At 41.8% G+C, this 13,520-nt stretch overlaps 1 protein-coding gene across 2 annotated transcripts in view; it reads right to left on the bottom strand.

The window, feature by feature from the left end:
• LOC102780037 (solute carrier family 45 member 3) overlaps positions 1 to 13,520 on the bottom strand; it is a 46,386-nt gene that overhangs the window by 2,869 nt on the left and 29,997 nt on the right. For both annotated transcript variants that reach the window (XM_087842800.1, XM_087842799.1), the window contains exons 3-4: positions 6,312 to 6,502; positions 5,530 to 6,193 (exon numbers count right to left, since the gene is read on the bottom strand). In XM_087842800.1, the coding sequence (XP_087698926.1) occupies positions 5,530 to 6,193; positions 6,312 to 6,502 (855 nt within the window). The remainder of the gene's footprint in view (positions 1 to 5,529; positions 6,194 to 6,311; positions 6,503 to 13,520) is intronic.

Here is a 13,520-nt window from a genome sequence, read left to right as displayed (position 1 = left end):
CTTTTGGTTAAACTGTCAGCGAGAAATTTGTATTTGCACTGTTAAATTTGTATATAACTTTAATGCACATAAAACAGCTGCTTGTTTAAGTGAAAATACATTGATGGGTTTTTTTTGCACTAATAAAGTTGTGGAGTTGTAAAGTATTTTGTCTCGTGTCAATTATATCATCAGTTATATCGTTATCACAAATTTTCAAATGTATATCATGATAAATATTTTTGGTCATATCGCCCTATCCACACACAGACGTCCACACAAGATCTAATGTGATGAGATCTCGGGGCTAGATTTTGACATTTAAGAAGGTGCCCCGTGAAGTACTCTTACATCATTTCTCATCAAAAGGAATTCGTGCGTGCCCAGTGGCCACGCTGTCCTTCATTTAACCCTTTAAGACCTACCATAGAACCAAGTCCGCCAGAGCTTATATTATATTTTTACATGCTGTGGAGCCATTTTTGGGAGCATTTCAAGTTGATATACATCAATACAACCATTACAGCCCAAATTTTAATAATATGTCTGCATTAAGTGCATAGTAATTACATAAATTGCAAAAAAAAGTGCAATAAACTACAAAAAAAATGTAAAATCGTTTTTGTTTTTTTAACATATATTTCTAGTTAGAGAAATTTAAGAGGCTTATCCCTCAAAACTGTAAATACAAAAAAGTTGCACAAAATAGTTTCCCACCACAGGAAATTTATTTTGAGTGTCTTCATAGTTTTATTTTTGAAATACACCAATTTTTATATACTGCAGGAAAAACGAAAATAAATATTATAATGCAAATTTGCAAAAAAGCAGCATATGCATCAAAATAAACTATTTCCAGCAGTGCAATATGAGTCCTAAGCATCCCAGAAACCACACAGAAAGTCATAAAGTCAAAGATAACTTTTAAAAACACCAGTATAGGCTCATGAGGCCCTGATGGTAAAAAAAACTACATTTCCGCAAAAATGACGTCACTTCCGGTTTTGGGCAGGTCATGGCGGACATGCGATAGTTCACGCTGATGGATGTAGGAAGTGTTACAAACAGCTGATCAGATCAGCAAAGCGTGTTTCTGGAATATTATGTTTTTGTTGCTGCAAGTGCTTTTTATGCAGTTTTTGCAAAGCTATATGTGGAAGGAAACTGTGACCGAGGACAAGCTGATGGCATAAGATGTAAGTACAACTCCTCCGGTTTCATATGCAAAACAAGTTATTGCGCTAGCTCACGTGGTTGCAGAGCTACCGGGATTTAAAAATAGTTACACAAAACAGAGCGTGCCCGCTCCGACCGCTTTTAAAGGGTTAAATGTCTTTATTTATTTATTTATTTCTCCCAGCTGTGGTTCTGACCTCCAGGTGCTCTTGGCAGTCAGGGTCAGAAGTTCAGTAGCATAGCAAGCAACAGCTAAGTTAACATGGAAGAGTATGTTTGTGATATTACTCCTTAGAAAGCAAAGTTAATGAGCTCCATTTTTAAACACTACCAAATGTAATGAGCACTAAACTGTAGCCCTGACAGATAAGGGAGGGAGCCAGAATGCTACTGAATCAGCTGCAGAGGTGGGTAGTAACGAGTTACATTTACTCCGTCACATTTACTTGAGCAAGTTTTTGAAAAAAAAGTACTTTTAAAGTACCTTTTTTTGCACGATACTTTTTACTTGAGTACATTTGTGAAGAAGAAATGGTACTTTTACTCCGCTACATTTGCAAAATTCGACTCGTTACTTTTTGAAAAAATAATTAGATTAACACATTAGATAACATGCCACCGGTGGAGTTTCCGGTAACTTTTATACCAATCAGATGTGGCCATGCAGTCACATGACCAGTTTGAAACTGTGGCGGGCAGAGCGGCCCAAGCGTTTCAAAGTAGCGACACACGGAAAGAAGAAACATGGAAACATGGCAGAGCCAGTCGTCTACGCTCGAGCTGAAGAGGATGAACAGCCTTGGCCTCACATACAAAGGATGTTTCTCTTAAAAGCAGCACAAAAGAACAGCTATGTCTTCAGCGTCGGTGTCTTCAGTGAGAGCCAAAACAACAACTTTTCAGCGTGAAATAACTCAGCTCGTGTAACCTGAGGAAACGGTAAGTTTTCTCTAAATATCTTTTAGCTGTGGTTCGCTGGATGTCAGTCTGATGTTACAGCAGCTGTGTCGAGCTCGAGCTGCGAGTCATATTTTCGGCGCTACGTTGTAGTGAGATAAGTTTGTGGGTGTTTTGTGCAGCTTCAGCTGTTTTTTTAACTGCTCGCTGGTTAGCTAGCGTGAGCTATAAGCTAACAGCTAGCATGGTTAATGACGCTAGAGTTCAACGCACATGCAAACAGCTCGTCTCTACTGCTTTAACTGTTAAAACAGAAGCAATACTGCGGCTGACAGGGTTTATTATGTGAAACAGCAGCTTGTTTAGTTTAAGCAGTCTGCACTAAACTGGGCAAACACTGCGATTTTTTTCAGTCATGTTATTCAGCTCCTGCTCAAACTGTACAATTGAATCGCAGGGGTTAGAAGTTCATAGGTCACGATGCAGGTCTCACACTATACGGCCTGATGCTCTGATGCGACCTGTGCAAAGTTGTCTTTGCACAGTACAGCTGATTCAGCTGTACTGTGCAAAGACAACTTTCTGTGGTACAGATGTTACAGATAATGCACAGTGGTTACTCTTAAGAAAAAAAGGGGGCCATGCAACTGTAATCAACACAGATCACCGTCATCCGGAGGAACATCTGCAGACGGAACGATGTGGCGTAATAACAGTTGCTGCATTTCGGATTAAACAAATGAAACTCAGACTCAGATATGTGTGCTTTGGCCGTCTAGTTGACTTGAATGAACACGCTCTTTGTGTGCTGATTCCTTGACATTAATGCTTTTTGAGTGTGACATTCCTCATGGTCCAGCAAGCACCGGGACCAGGAACAGAAGAAAATTAGAAAGTAAACAAAGTAAAGAATGAAAGAGGCGGACAAAGAGGAGTATGAAAAGAATGTGGATGGATAAAAATGTCAAATGAGAGAGGGCAAAAGGTAAAGGGGGGACCCCCAGATTTAAGGATACATTTATAGTGTATACGGTAGCGGTGTAGGAAGGATGTAGTGAAGAGGTGATTTCTTACTGGTTTAGAGTAAATTATATTTTCTTTAAGGTCATAATGGTCATTTTTCTGAGCATATTTGTGCTTCAGATAAAATGTTGTACTTTAAGAAAACACATATTTAGAAGCAAAAACTTGTGCGAGAACTTAAATATTTATTTGATATTTATTGAGAATTTTGATTATTCATGTTTCTGTCACTTGAGCAGCTACTCGGTGTATCGTAGACAGCTGCTGCAAGATAAAGAGATAACATCTGCCAAAAAGTATGGGAACATGTACTTTCAAGTTATTTTAAATAGATAATGGCCGCTTTGACCTACTTTACTCAACCAAGTAGGTAAACGGGGGGGACGGGGTGGAGGTCAAATGCAGGGTATACATTTTTCTGGCTGGATGAATCCACCAAATTACGTTCCAGGACTGTCAGAAGTCTGTACACCGTCAGTTGTTGGTTTGTGAAGTAAATGACGAGGAGGTAACTAAGAAATCTCCCCATGGAGCCAAGAAGAGGCAGTTTCAGTTGACCCATCTCATTTGCCCCCAGCAGGAAACCATTCTTACACCCAGATTTCTTTGGTGGGACCCCAGCGTTTACGGCTCTTGTCCAGATATAAATACGAGTCAGCTGGAAGACGCTCCGGTTCAGGAGAGAAGCTACAGGATTCCAGAGTGATTGGTACCAGTGCTGCAGAAAGTTGACGTTTCCAGTAGTGAGTGGTGCAGCTCTATTGATGTGGTGCCAAAGAAAGATGCAGAGATTTTTTTTGAATTCAGATATTTAAATTCCATGTCTGACTTTGATCCGTGCTTCACGCCTAGAATCGATGATCTGTTAGGAAAAACATCCTGGACCTAAACACATCAGCGCTCTGAACTAAAGGATATCGGCAGCTGGCCTCAGCACCAGAGGTAAGAGAACTCACAGCCTTCGAGGGTATGTACCCGTTTAGTTATATCATTGGCCTCCAGGGGGCGCCAACCACATTTCAGTGACTGAATTGCTGAGCAATATGTCAGAATTTTCAGTAGAATATCTGGATGATGTGGTGGTGTACAGTTGGGACTGGGAAGAGTAAATAAATCCTACAACATAAAGCCTCTTGTGTGGGCATCAGCCCTCGCCGCTGCACAGGTACCCACAGAGTACCTGAGCTTTGTTGTTAGTTAGGCAGGGTCAAGCTACAAGCTGGGAAACTGGATGCTATCCAGTCCTTTCTGTTCCACTGAGAGGAAGGGTGAGCTGAAAGGCTTCATATGCCTGGTTGGGTGGTACAGAAAATGTACCCCCCGATTTGCAGAGAGTTGAGTGACTTCACCAAGAATTTAGCCCCTAACAAGGTACTAAGGTAATGGAGAAATGCACAAGAGCATTCAGAGATCCAGGTTGTTCTCCACAGCCATTCATCCTGCAGAGATGTGGTCCTCCTACAATAAGGGAGGCCAGTGTTATTCCTCTGGTGAAAGCTGTTGGGCAGGCACAAACCCAGACGTCAGAACACGCGTGGGCTTGTGTGGTTATATGATCTTAAAGTAAATAACATATTTGTGGTGGTGACAGTTTTAATAGCAGGCTATAACAGAAAAATGTTACATGGCTTAACTGTCAAATTAAGTAAACTAAAATTAATTCAAATTTCATTTGTAAATTAAATGTTTGATAAATAAAAATAACTAAAGTTGGTTGGCACCAAGTCTGCCTCTGCCTGGCATGATTGGTCACTCGGGTCCAATCAAACAGCTCAGCAGCTTTCTGTGGCGGGGACCCTTTTGCTGCGTAATTTGCAGTTTTCTGCACAGCGCAGCCCCTCGTTTAGAAACGAGCTTGTTGATGCGCTGTCTTTCTGTGGTGCCGCCGTGACTGTTGCAAACAGTCATCTAAAACAATGAAGAAATATTGCAGTAAATGGCGTTTTAGGACAGCAAGAAATAAAAGCTAGAGTTTATTATGAAACGACATATTTTTTTATATCGTCATCCGATATATTTCGGCATATCGCACAGCCCTAAGCAGGAGTGGAGCACAATACCTGAAATTTTGAAGTGGATTTACTTGACATGCTTAAAAAAAAGAAGGAAAAAAAAGGTCTAACTTCACAAAACGCTCACACTCCTATCTGCAGTGTTGTATCGGTGTGTTAGTCTGAGCCGTCGTGTCTGTCTACATCAGATACCCTGAGACAAACCAGAAACGGATGCATGATAACAGATACACGGGATTCCAGGTCAGCTGTGAGCCACGATGACAAAAAAAGGACACGTCCTGCATCCGATTAGCACAACGAGCACCGGTAATCAGCTATTTGTGCATTTAAGACTTTTTTTGGCAACGCCATACTGTCTGCAGAGCTAGAAACACATTTTTAAAGATGCAAGGCATAAATCTTACATCATATGCACGTAAAGTAAAAAGAGGAATCTGACCTTCATCATATCTTTGTTTGGACACACTCCCTGGTAATGCACTGGGCACGCCCTCGTAAAGGCCTTCACCCACAAAGTCTGTGTAGAAAAGCATAAAAGACATGACAGCCATCCAGCTGCAGAGCTGAGCCACGCACAGCTGCCTCATCACCCGTGGAACGTGGCAGTAGCTCCTGTAAATGGCCGGCGTCATGGACCAGCACGTCCTCAGTAAGCACATCAGGGGTCCAGACTTGAGGAGCCGCAGCTTGCACTTCAGCAGGTAGCAGCACGAGCGTGGCACGCCACACCGGCCGGCCTCCATCACACCGGTCCCCGGCTCCAGTAGAGATCCCGACTCTCCCGAGCCGCTGTTGGCACAAGAGGGTTCCTCGGACACCTTCATGGTGATTAGCACACTGGAGATGAAGATGAGGATGAGGAGGGAAAAGAGGCACTCTGCTTGGCCTCCCAAGTAAACCGAGAGGAGGCCGTGACTCCAGTCCAGCGCAGGTAGCAAATAACCCACACAGCCTCCCAAGCTCACCATGAAGGAGAACATGGCAAAGGCTTGGCTGCAGTCCTCCTCATCCCGATACAAATCTGACAGAAGAGCCTCGAGCGGAGTGAAGCAAACTTGTCCACAGAAGTCAAGGAGCCCAACGCCAAGGATCAGGAAGCCCACCTGGAACACGGAGGAAACGCAAGGTTATATGGAGGACACAGTCTTCAAACGAATAAACTCTCGGGAAGAATTTAACCTTTGTCTGAAAAACTCAAATTCAAACAAACATTTTACACACCTGGAGCGTGCGGCCACCCCAAGCAACGTGGGCTGCCAGGACGTCAGCGTGGGGAATAATGAAAAGCGCCAGAAGGACTCCCATCGAAAACAGCCAGATGAAAGGCCGCCTCCTGCCGTAACTGCTGTTGCACTGGTCACTGGCTGAGCCGATCAGGGGGATGAACAACAGGCCAAGCACTGGCCCGATGCCTGCAGGTACAACCAGGCAAACACAGAAGTCAGAGATCATACTAACAAACCATAAGATGGAAAGACAATGTTGGGGAAAACATGTAGTCACAGATGTCGATGTGGCGGAAAAACCAAAACCAATCCCTGTCAACTCAAACATGCCTTTGCCACAAACACCAGTATGGTTAAAAGATACAAGAACTGGTCGAGTGGAGCCTGATTTTTACTGGTTGCCTTAGATCCTCTTTGTTATCGACCTCAGGGGTGAACTGCATGCGTCTCTCTGCCGTCATTAATGACTGCTGAGGTGACGGTTCCTACAGATGGCTCGCTGCCTGAAGGTAGCAGTCATCTTCACACGTGGCTGGGTCTGGCTAATTAGAACACACCATGAGAAGCTGGTCCACACACAGACGTCCACACAAGATCTAATGTGATGAGATCTCGGGGCTAGATTTTGACATTTAAGAAGGTGCCCCGTGAAGTACTCTTACATCATTTCTCATTAAAAGGAATTCGTGCGTGCCCAGTGGCCACGCTGTCCTTCATTTAACCCTTTAAGATCTACCATAGAACCAAGTCCGCCAGAGCTTATATTATATGTTTACATGCTGTGGAGCCATTTTTGGGAGCATTTCAAGTTGCTATACATCAATACAACCATTATAGCCCAGATTTTAATAATATGTCTGCATTAAGTGCATAGTAATTACATAAATTGCAAAAAAGTGCAATAAACTACAAAAAAATTGAAAATCGTTTTTGTTTTTTAACATATATTTCTAGTTAGAGAAATTTAAGAGGCTTATCCCTCAAAACTGTAAATACAAAAAAGTTGCCCACCACAGGAAATTTATTTTGAGTGTCTTCATAGTTTTATTTTTGAAATACACCAATTTTTATATACTGCAGGAAAAATGAAAATAAATATTATAATGCAAATTTGCAAAAAAGCAGCATATACATCAAAATAAACTATTTCCAGCAGTGCAATATGAGTCCTAAGCATCCCAGAAACCACACAGAAAGTCATAAAGTCAAACATAACTTTTAAAAACACCAGTATAGGCTCATGAGGCCCTGATGGTAAAAAACTACATTTCCGCAAAATGACGTCACTTCCGGTTTCGGGCAGGTCATGGCGGACATGCGATAGTTCGCACTGATGGACGTAGGAAGTGTTACGAACAGCTGATCAGATCAGCAAAGCGTGTTTCTGGAATATTATGTTTTTGTTGCTGCAAGCGCTTTTTATGCAGTTTTTGCAAAGCTGTATGTGGAAGGAAACTGTGACCGAGGACAAGCTGATGGCATAAGATGTAAGTACAACTCCTCCGGTTTCATATGCAAAAAAATTATTGCGCTAGCTCACGTGGTTGCAGAGCTACCGGGATTTAAAAATAGTTACGCAAAACAGAGCGTGCCTGACTCTAATGGCTCTGAAGTCGGCCTGTGAGTTTCTTACCAACGGTGGCACCTTTGTCTCCAAAGAGACTAACGTTCAAAAAGTAGTACAACATGGACACACAAGCAAGATCAATTTGCACTCTTTCTGCAGTTTGACAAGAAAGTGAAACATGAAGGGAATACTTAAAAGCATGAACTGCAAGGCTCGCAAAATTTCAAAATCTCTGGTAGCCCTTCGGGCAGGCATTCTTTAGTTTTTGGTAGCCCAAAATAAATTTAAGTAGCCCGAATAAAAAAGAAAGCAATTTTTTTTGTTTTGTTTCCGTTACAATATTATACATTAAAGTATAATATTGTAAAGGAAACAAAAATGAATCAAAAAAAAATGTTAAAATACAAATCACAACAACTGTATAAAAATTACAATCATCAACTCAAATACTTGGTTCAAATTGAACAGAAATTTCTATGAACTTGTAAGAACTGTGAACATGAATCAGTCTGTGTCAGATCCTGAATCTGACATTTCCACTGAAGTCACGGGTAAGAGGCAAGTGGAACCAAGATCGAGGCCGTTTGCTTTTTGAAGTTTGCAGAGACTGCTAAATTTTGCCAATGGTAGTTCACTCTTTGCAACATCACGCTGTTCTAAACAGCTTTTTCAGGAGTTCTTGTTGTGCTTGGTTTATTTGTAGTGTTTTTTTGCAATTGCTGTTTGTTCTGGGAAAGATACAGCAGACTGAGCAATAATGCATTTCTTGCATTTCTCATGGGTTCTGATGGGGTCTTTCTTAAAATGACTGGTCCCAGTAACAAAGGCGCTTGTCGACTCAGAAATCAAATGAAACTCACAACACACCTGGCAGAACATATAGTTATTTAGCTCGTCATATTCCAGCCACAGAAATTATTTTGTCCATGAAACTGTCTTATTTAGCTGAGCAGAACTAAAATACCAGCGTAAACCCTGCTGCTCTCACATGTTTAAGCTTGCTGCGAGAGATTTCACTTGTCGCGTTTGAATAGTAAGCTAATGAGTGATAAGATGATGTCAGAGGAATTGGTGCGCAATTAATCGTCACTCACCAATCAGTGCTGTCGCTCTCTACACACCGTTCGCGCGATCGCAAAGTGAAAGCAAAAAACAAGCGCAAATTCAAACGCAATTTCAATATGTCACATATTGACAGTGGCTCATCGATGCCAATGACATAATTACTCAGCTACATTGGCGAAAGAATGCAAAAGCACTGACATATATTTTCCTATGATAGCCCGACGGGCAGGGCTGAGTTAGATTTTGGTAGCCCGACTGGAAAAATCGCTAGCCCCGGGACATCGGGCTAGCGATTTTGCGAGCCCTGAACTGAAAGGAGCCACTTAAACTGGGAAATGGAGACAGGTAGAACAAATACGCTGCTGCCAGCGAGTCTACCCTCGATCACATTTCTCCCTCTGCAGCTGTGGAGGCCCCTCAAAACAATCCTTATCATCTACAGCTGGAAGTGTCACTGCATCACACATTCCCCACTCACCACACACTCTTACCTCTCCTAAACACAATGCAAGCTCCAGTTTAGAAACACGCATGTGTGCTATGAAAAATAGCCAATACAATGAATAAAAAAGCGTCACATGTGCTCAACTAAACGTACTTACGATTAAATGCTAGAAAGCAGAACGTTCTCTGCCCCAGTAAGAGAAACTAGAGAAACAAAGTAATTACTGTTGGATGAAGCAATCACAAATGGCTATTAGATACAGTAGACAGCAGCCATCGGAGAACTTGACACTGCTGCTTGGGGAAATTAGCTATAAGCCTCCCAAGACACAATATCCATCTTCACTCAAATAACATCCCAGCACTCCATTATAATACAAGCATAGAGGAATTAGGTTGAAAGCCATTTCCAGATTGGCTTACAGTGCAGCGTGTTTGAGAGCAACGCTACAATGAAATCATTTTTCTTCATATCACAAGCAGCTGTTAGAGAAGTGCAAGAGTAGGAGGGGATATTGTTTTATACAGCTGAATGGCCATTTCTGTTGTGCACTCTGAGCCTTTTGTTACGGTGGAATTATATCTATCATCAGTACAGTCACAAGGCAACGTCTCAAACAGACGCCTGCAGTGAGCACCACGGGAATGCCATTTGCACTTACAGGATAAAGCAACTATTCATATTAGCACACAGTACAAATGCGAACCGTCCAATCAGACAGGTAAAGTGAATAACAGCGATCGTCTTTTTCCTCAGTGGGGATGTTACTTTGTCACGCACCACCCATCGAAACGCTGTTGCAGACCAAAGGTCATGAACTCGTTTTTAGTTCGTAGTCCACATGTCGAACAATTTCAACTAAAGTGGGCCTTCGCTGTAACCGCAGTCACCGAACCGGCTCATTAATGCAAATATCCAATTAGCCAATGCCATGGCAGCAACTCATAGTATTTAGGCATATACAGATGGTCAACATGGTATGCAGGCAACCCGCTGAAGTTCAAATCAAGCATCAGGCTACAATCACCAAAACTGGACAACAGAAGATTGGGAAAATGTTGGAAAAGGTTGTATTGACTTCTGCCTGAATTTGGCGTCAACAACATTAAAGCACAGATACATGGAGCCTTCATCAACAGTGCCGTTGGTGTAATGGTCTGAGTATTGCTGGTGACCCTGTCTACACCGACTACATCTTCTGATGGCTTCCAGCAGGATGAAGCAGCATCCCGCAAAGCTCAGACATCTCAAACTGGTTTCTTAAACACGACAACGAGTTCACTGCACTCCAATGGCCTCCACAGCCATCAGATGCCAATCCAATAGAGCATCCTTTGGGATGTAGTAACGCAGGGGATTTGGTCCATTTCAGCTTCACCTCCTTTGGCTGAAGCTTCCAACGATTCAGGCTACGTCCACACTAATGCGTTTGCATTTGAAAACGCATCGTTTTGGCCTCCCGTCCACACTGGGACGGCGTTTTTGCTCAAGGAAAACACAGCATTTTGAAAACGGTTGCAGTGTGGACAGCGAAAACAGAGACTATCGAAAACGATGACGCATGTTAGTCATGTGATGCAGTCATGTGACCACTTCAACCAAGATAGCGGAGGGCATTATACAGCAGTTGTTTTGTTTGACAGTTTAATATCAGTCTGTACGTGCTCCAGAGAGCTTTTCTTCAAATTCTTTAACTCTCACTCGCTTTTGCAACTTTTGTGTTACTCGCAGCAACAACTCCACCTCATTGTGAGTCTATTTAACAAACTCGGTGCTTTTCCTCAACATTTGTCGCGACGTTTCAAAGAGCTGGAAAGTAAATAAGCGGCAGACAGAAATGAGGCAGGTCGAATCTTCTTGCGTTTCACGCATGCGCAGGACTGGAACGTGGACGCATAACTCTGTGAAAACAACTGAAAATGCTAGTGTGGAGCGTTTTCAGACATAAACACCGGGCTGGTGTGGACGCAGCCTCACCCTGTGAATAAATGGATTCATTTGAAGAACTCCTCAAAGGGTAGTGCTAACGATCTCAGGGACTGATTACCAGCCGGCTGCCAATCAAGGTGAACTTTTAGCTCGTGTTCCAAGAGTAAGAGAATGCTTCAAATCAAATTATTGTTAATAATAGATCCACATTAAATGTAATTTGCCTCATTATAATTTAATAACAGCATCTTGACATTCACCCAGCACAGCTGAAACACCTCTGCACTCTTTTGGAAAGAACGTGTTTGTGTGAAGAGCGGTTACATCCATTACCGTCATCATCATCATCATCAAAGGGGAAACACAAGCATGTCATCACTGTTTATTAGTTTGATTTCCAAATGAGTGTGAGCTGAAGAAACTGCGGGTTTGGAGAAGTCCTTTTGTCTACCACTGCACTACTGAGAGCCGTCGCCATCACGCCTCACACCAGAAACGGTATCGGTTACAGGCAATAAGATCATCTAACCCTACGTGACACGACCTATTAATTACTTTCAATGAAATCAGTCCCGGTGGGGAAATTCCTGCTCTCCATTTATACATTTTGCAGGTCCAGTGGGCATTTTGGAAACCTGTGGTGGGAAGGTCCTTCCACACCGGCGCGAGCAAATAAGCCTCAAATACATACAGCACAGAGGCAAAGCCAATTATGCTTTAGTGAATTGCAGTGTTGGTCAAGTTACTTGAAAAAAGTAATCAGTAACTAATTACTGATTACTTCCCCCAAAAAGTAATCCTGTTACTTTACTGATTACTTATTTTCAAAAGTAATTAATTACTTAGTTACTTTTTAAAAACATGATTTACAACCTGAATAGGTGATAAAGCGATAGATCTTTCAGCCCAATTCTACTTTTTCTGCATAATCATCATACAAAATGTAATCAAATGGAAAAGTCTCTTTTTAAAACTTGTTTTATTAGTTTTAATCTTTTAACTTTATGCATCAAGCAAACATTTAATTATCTGCAACATTCTCTGACTGGAAGAAATTAGTTTAACATTTAAACCTATTTTCTGCACATTCCAGCACATAAAATAAAACTTTTTTGTGTGTGTTTACACTCAGTCTTTCAAATAGATGCAAGTAAAACACAGCAGAAAATAAATAAAGTCAAAGACTAGCGGTCCTGTTGCTCTATTTTCACCTGTAAAGCAGGAGTGGGGTAGGCGGAGGGTTACCCTGGTGCAGGTGTGCAGCGGTCAGTGGAAGAATCCGCGAGTTTCTCTGTGAGTTTCCCATTACGTCGTAGCTACTCGGTGCTTGTTTGGAAGTTTAGGGGTTTTTTCGCTGTAAAAAGAAGTTTTCTTCCCACGCACAACGGACACTAATGTTTTTGTCACTTTTTATGGAATCAAACTCAAAGTAAGGTCAGTACTTCCACGCTTTAAACGCTGCACGCTCATACTCTCTCTGCACTCGATATATGATCCATTGTTGATCTGCACACAGCTGTTGTCACGAACGTCGCACTCGCTTACGTCACTGTCATTAGACATTCTCGCAAAAAATCACGGTTTTAGTAACGCAGTAACGCAGCGTTCCTACGGGAAAGTAACGGTAATCCCTTACTTTACTCGTTACTTGAAAAAAGTAATTGGATTACAATAACGCGTTACTGCCCATCTCTGGTGAACTGTAATGGTGCTCTCACCAACTGCAAATACTCCAAGGTGTGAAATATGCAGAGCAAAACAGGTAAAAAAGATCAAAGACCAAACACATGAGTGACACGTGAGTCGTTTGGTACCAGGCTGTGAAAGTTATGGTTTTCAGGGTTTTTATCGCTGCTAATAAAGTTACACAATTACACAGTGAATTCGCCTTTATTATTAAATTTACAAAAGTTTTTGTTTTGGTCGTATAATTTTATTTTGTATTATTTATCCACCGCACGTTAACCCTTTAAGACCTACCATAGAACCAAGTCCGCCAGAGCTTATATTATATGTTTACATGCTGTGGAGCCATTTTTGGGAGCATTTCAAGTTGATATACATCAATACAACCATTACAGCCTAAATTTTAATAATATGTCTGCATTAAGTGCATAGTAATTACATAAATTGCACAAAAGTGCAATAAACTACAAAAAAATTTAAAATCGTTTTTGTTTTTTTAACATATATTTCTA

This window comes from Neolamprologus brichardi, chromosome 7 (genome assembly GCF_056152115.1).
Source record: "Neolamprologus brichardi isolate AB-2024 chromosome 7, ASM5615211v1, whole genome shotgun sequence".
Classification (NCBI taxonomy): domain Eukaryota; kingdom Metazoa; phylum Chordata; class Actinopteri; order Cichliformes; family Cichlidae; genus Neolamprologus; species Neolamprologus brichardi.
Note: the sequence above shows the minus strand (reverse complement) of the source record. Positions and strands in the feature narration are given on the sequence as shown.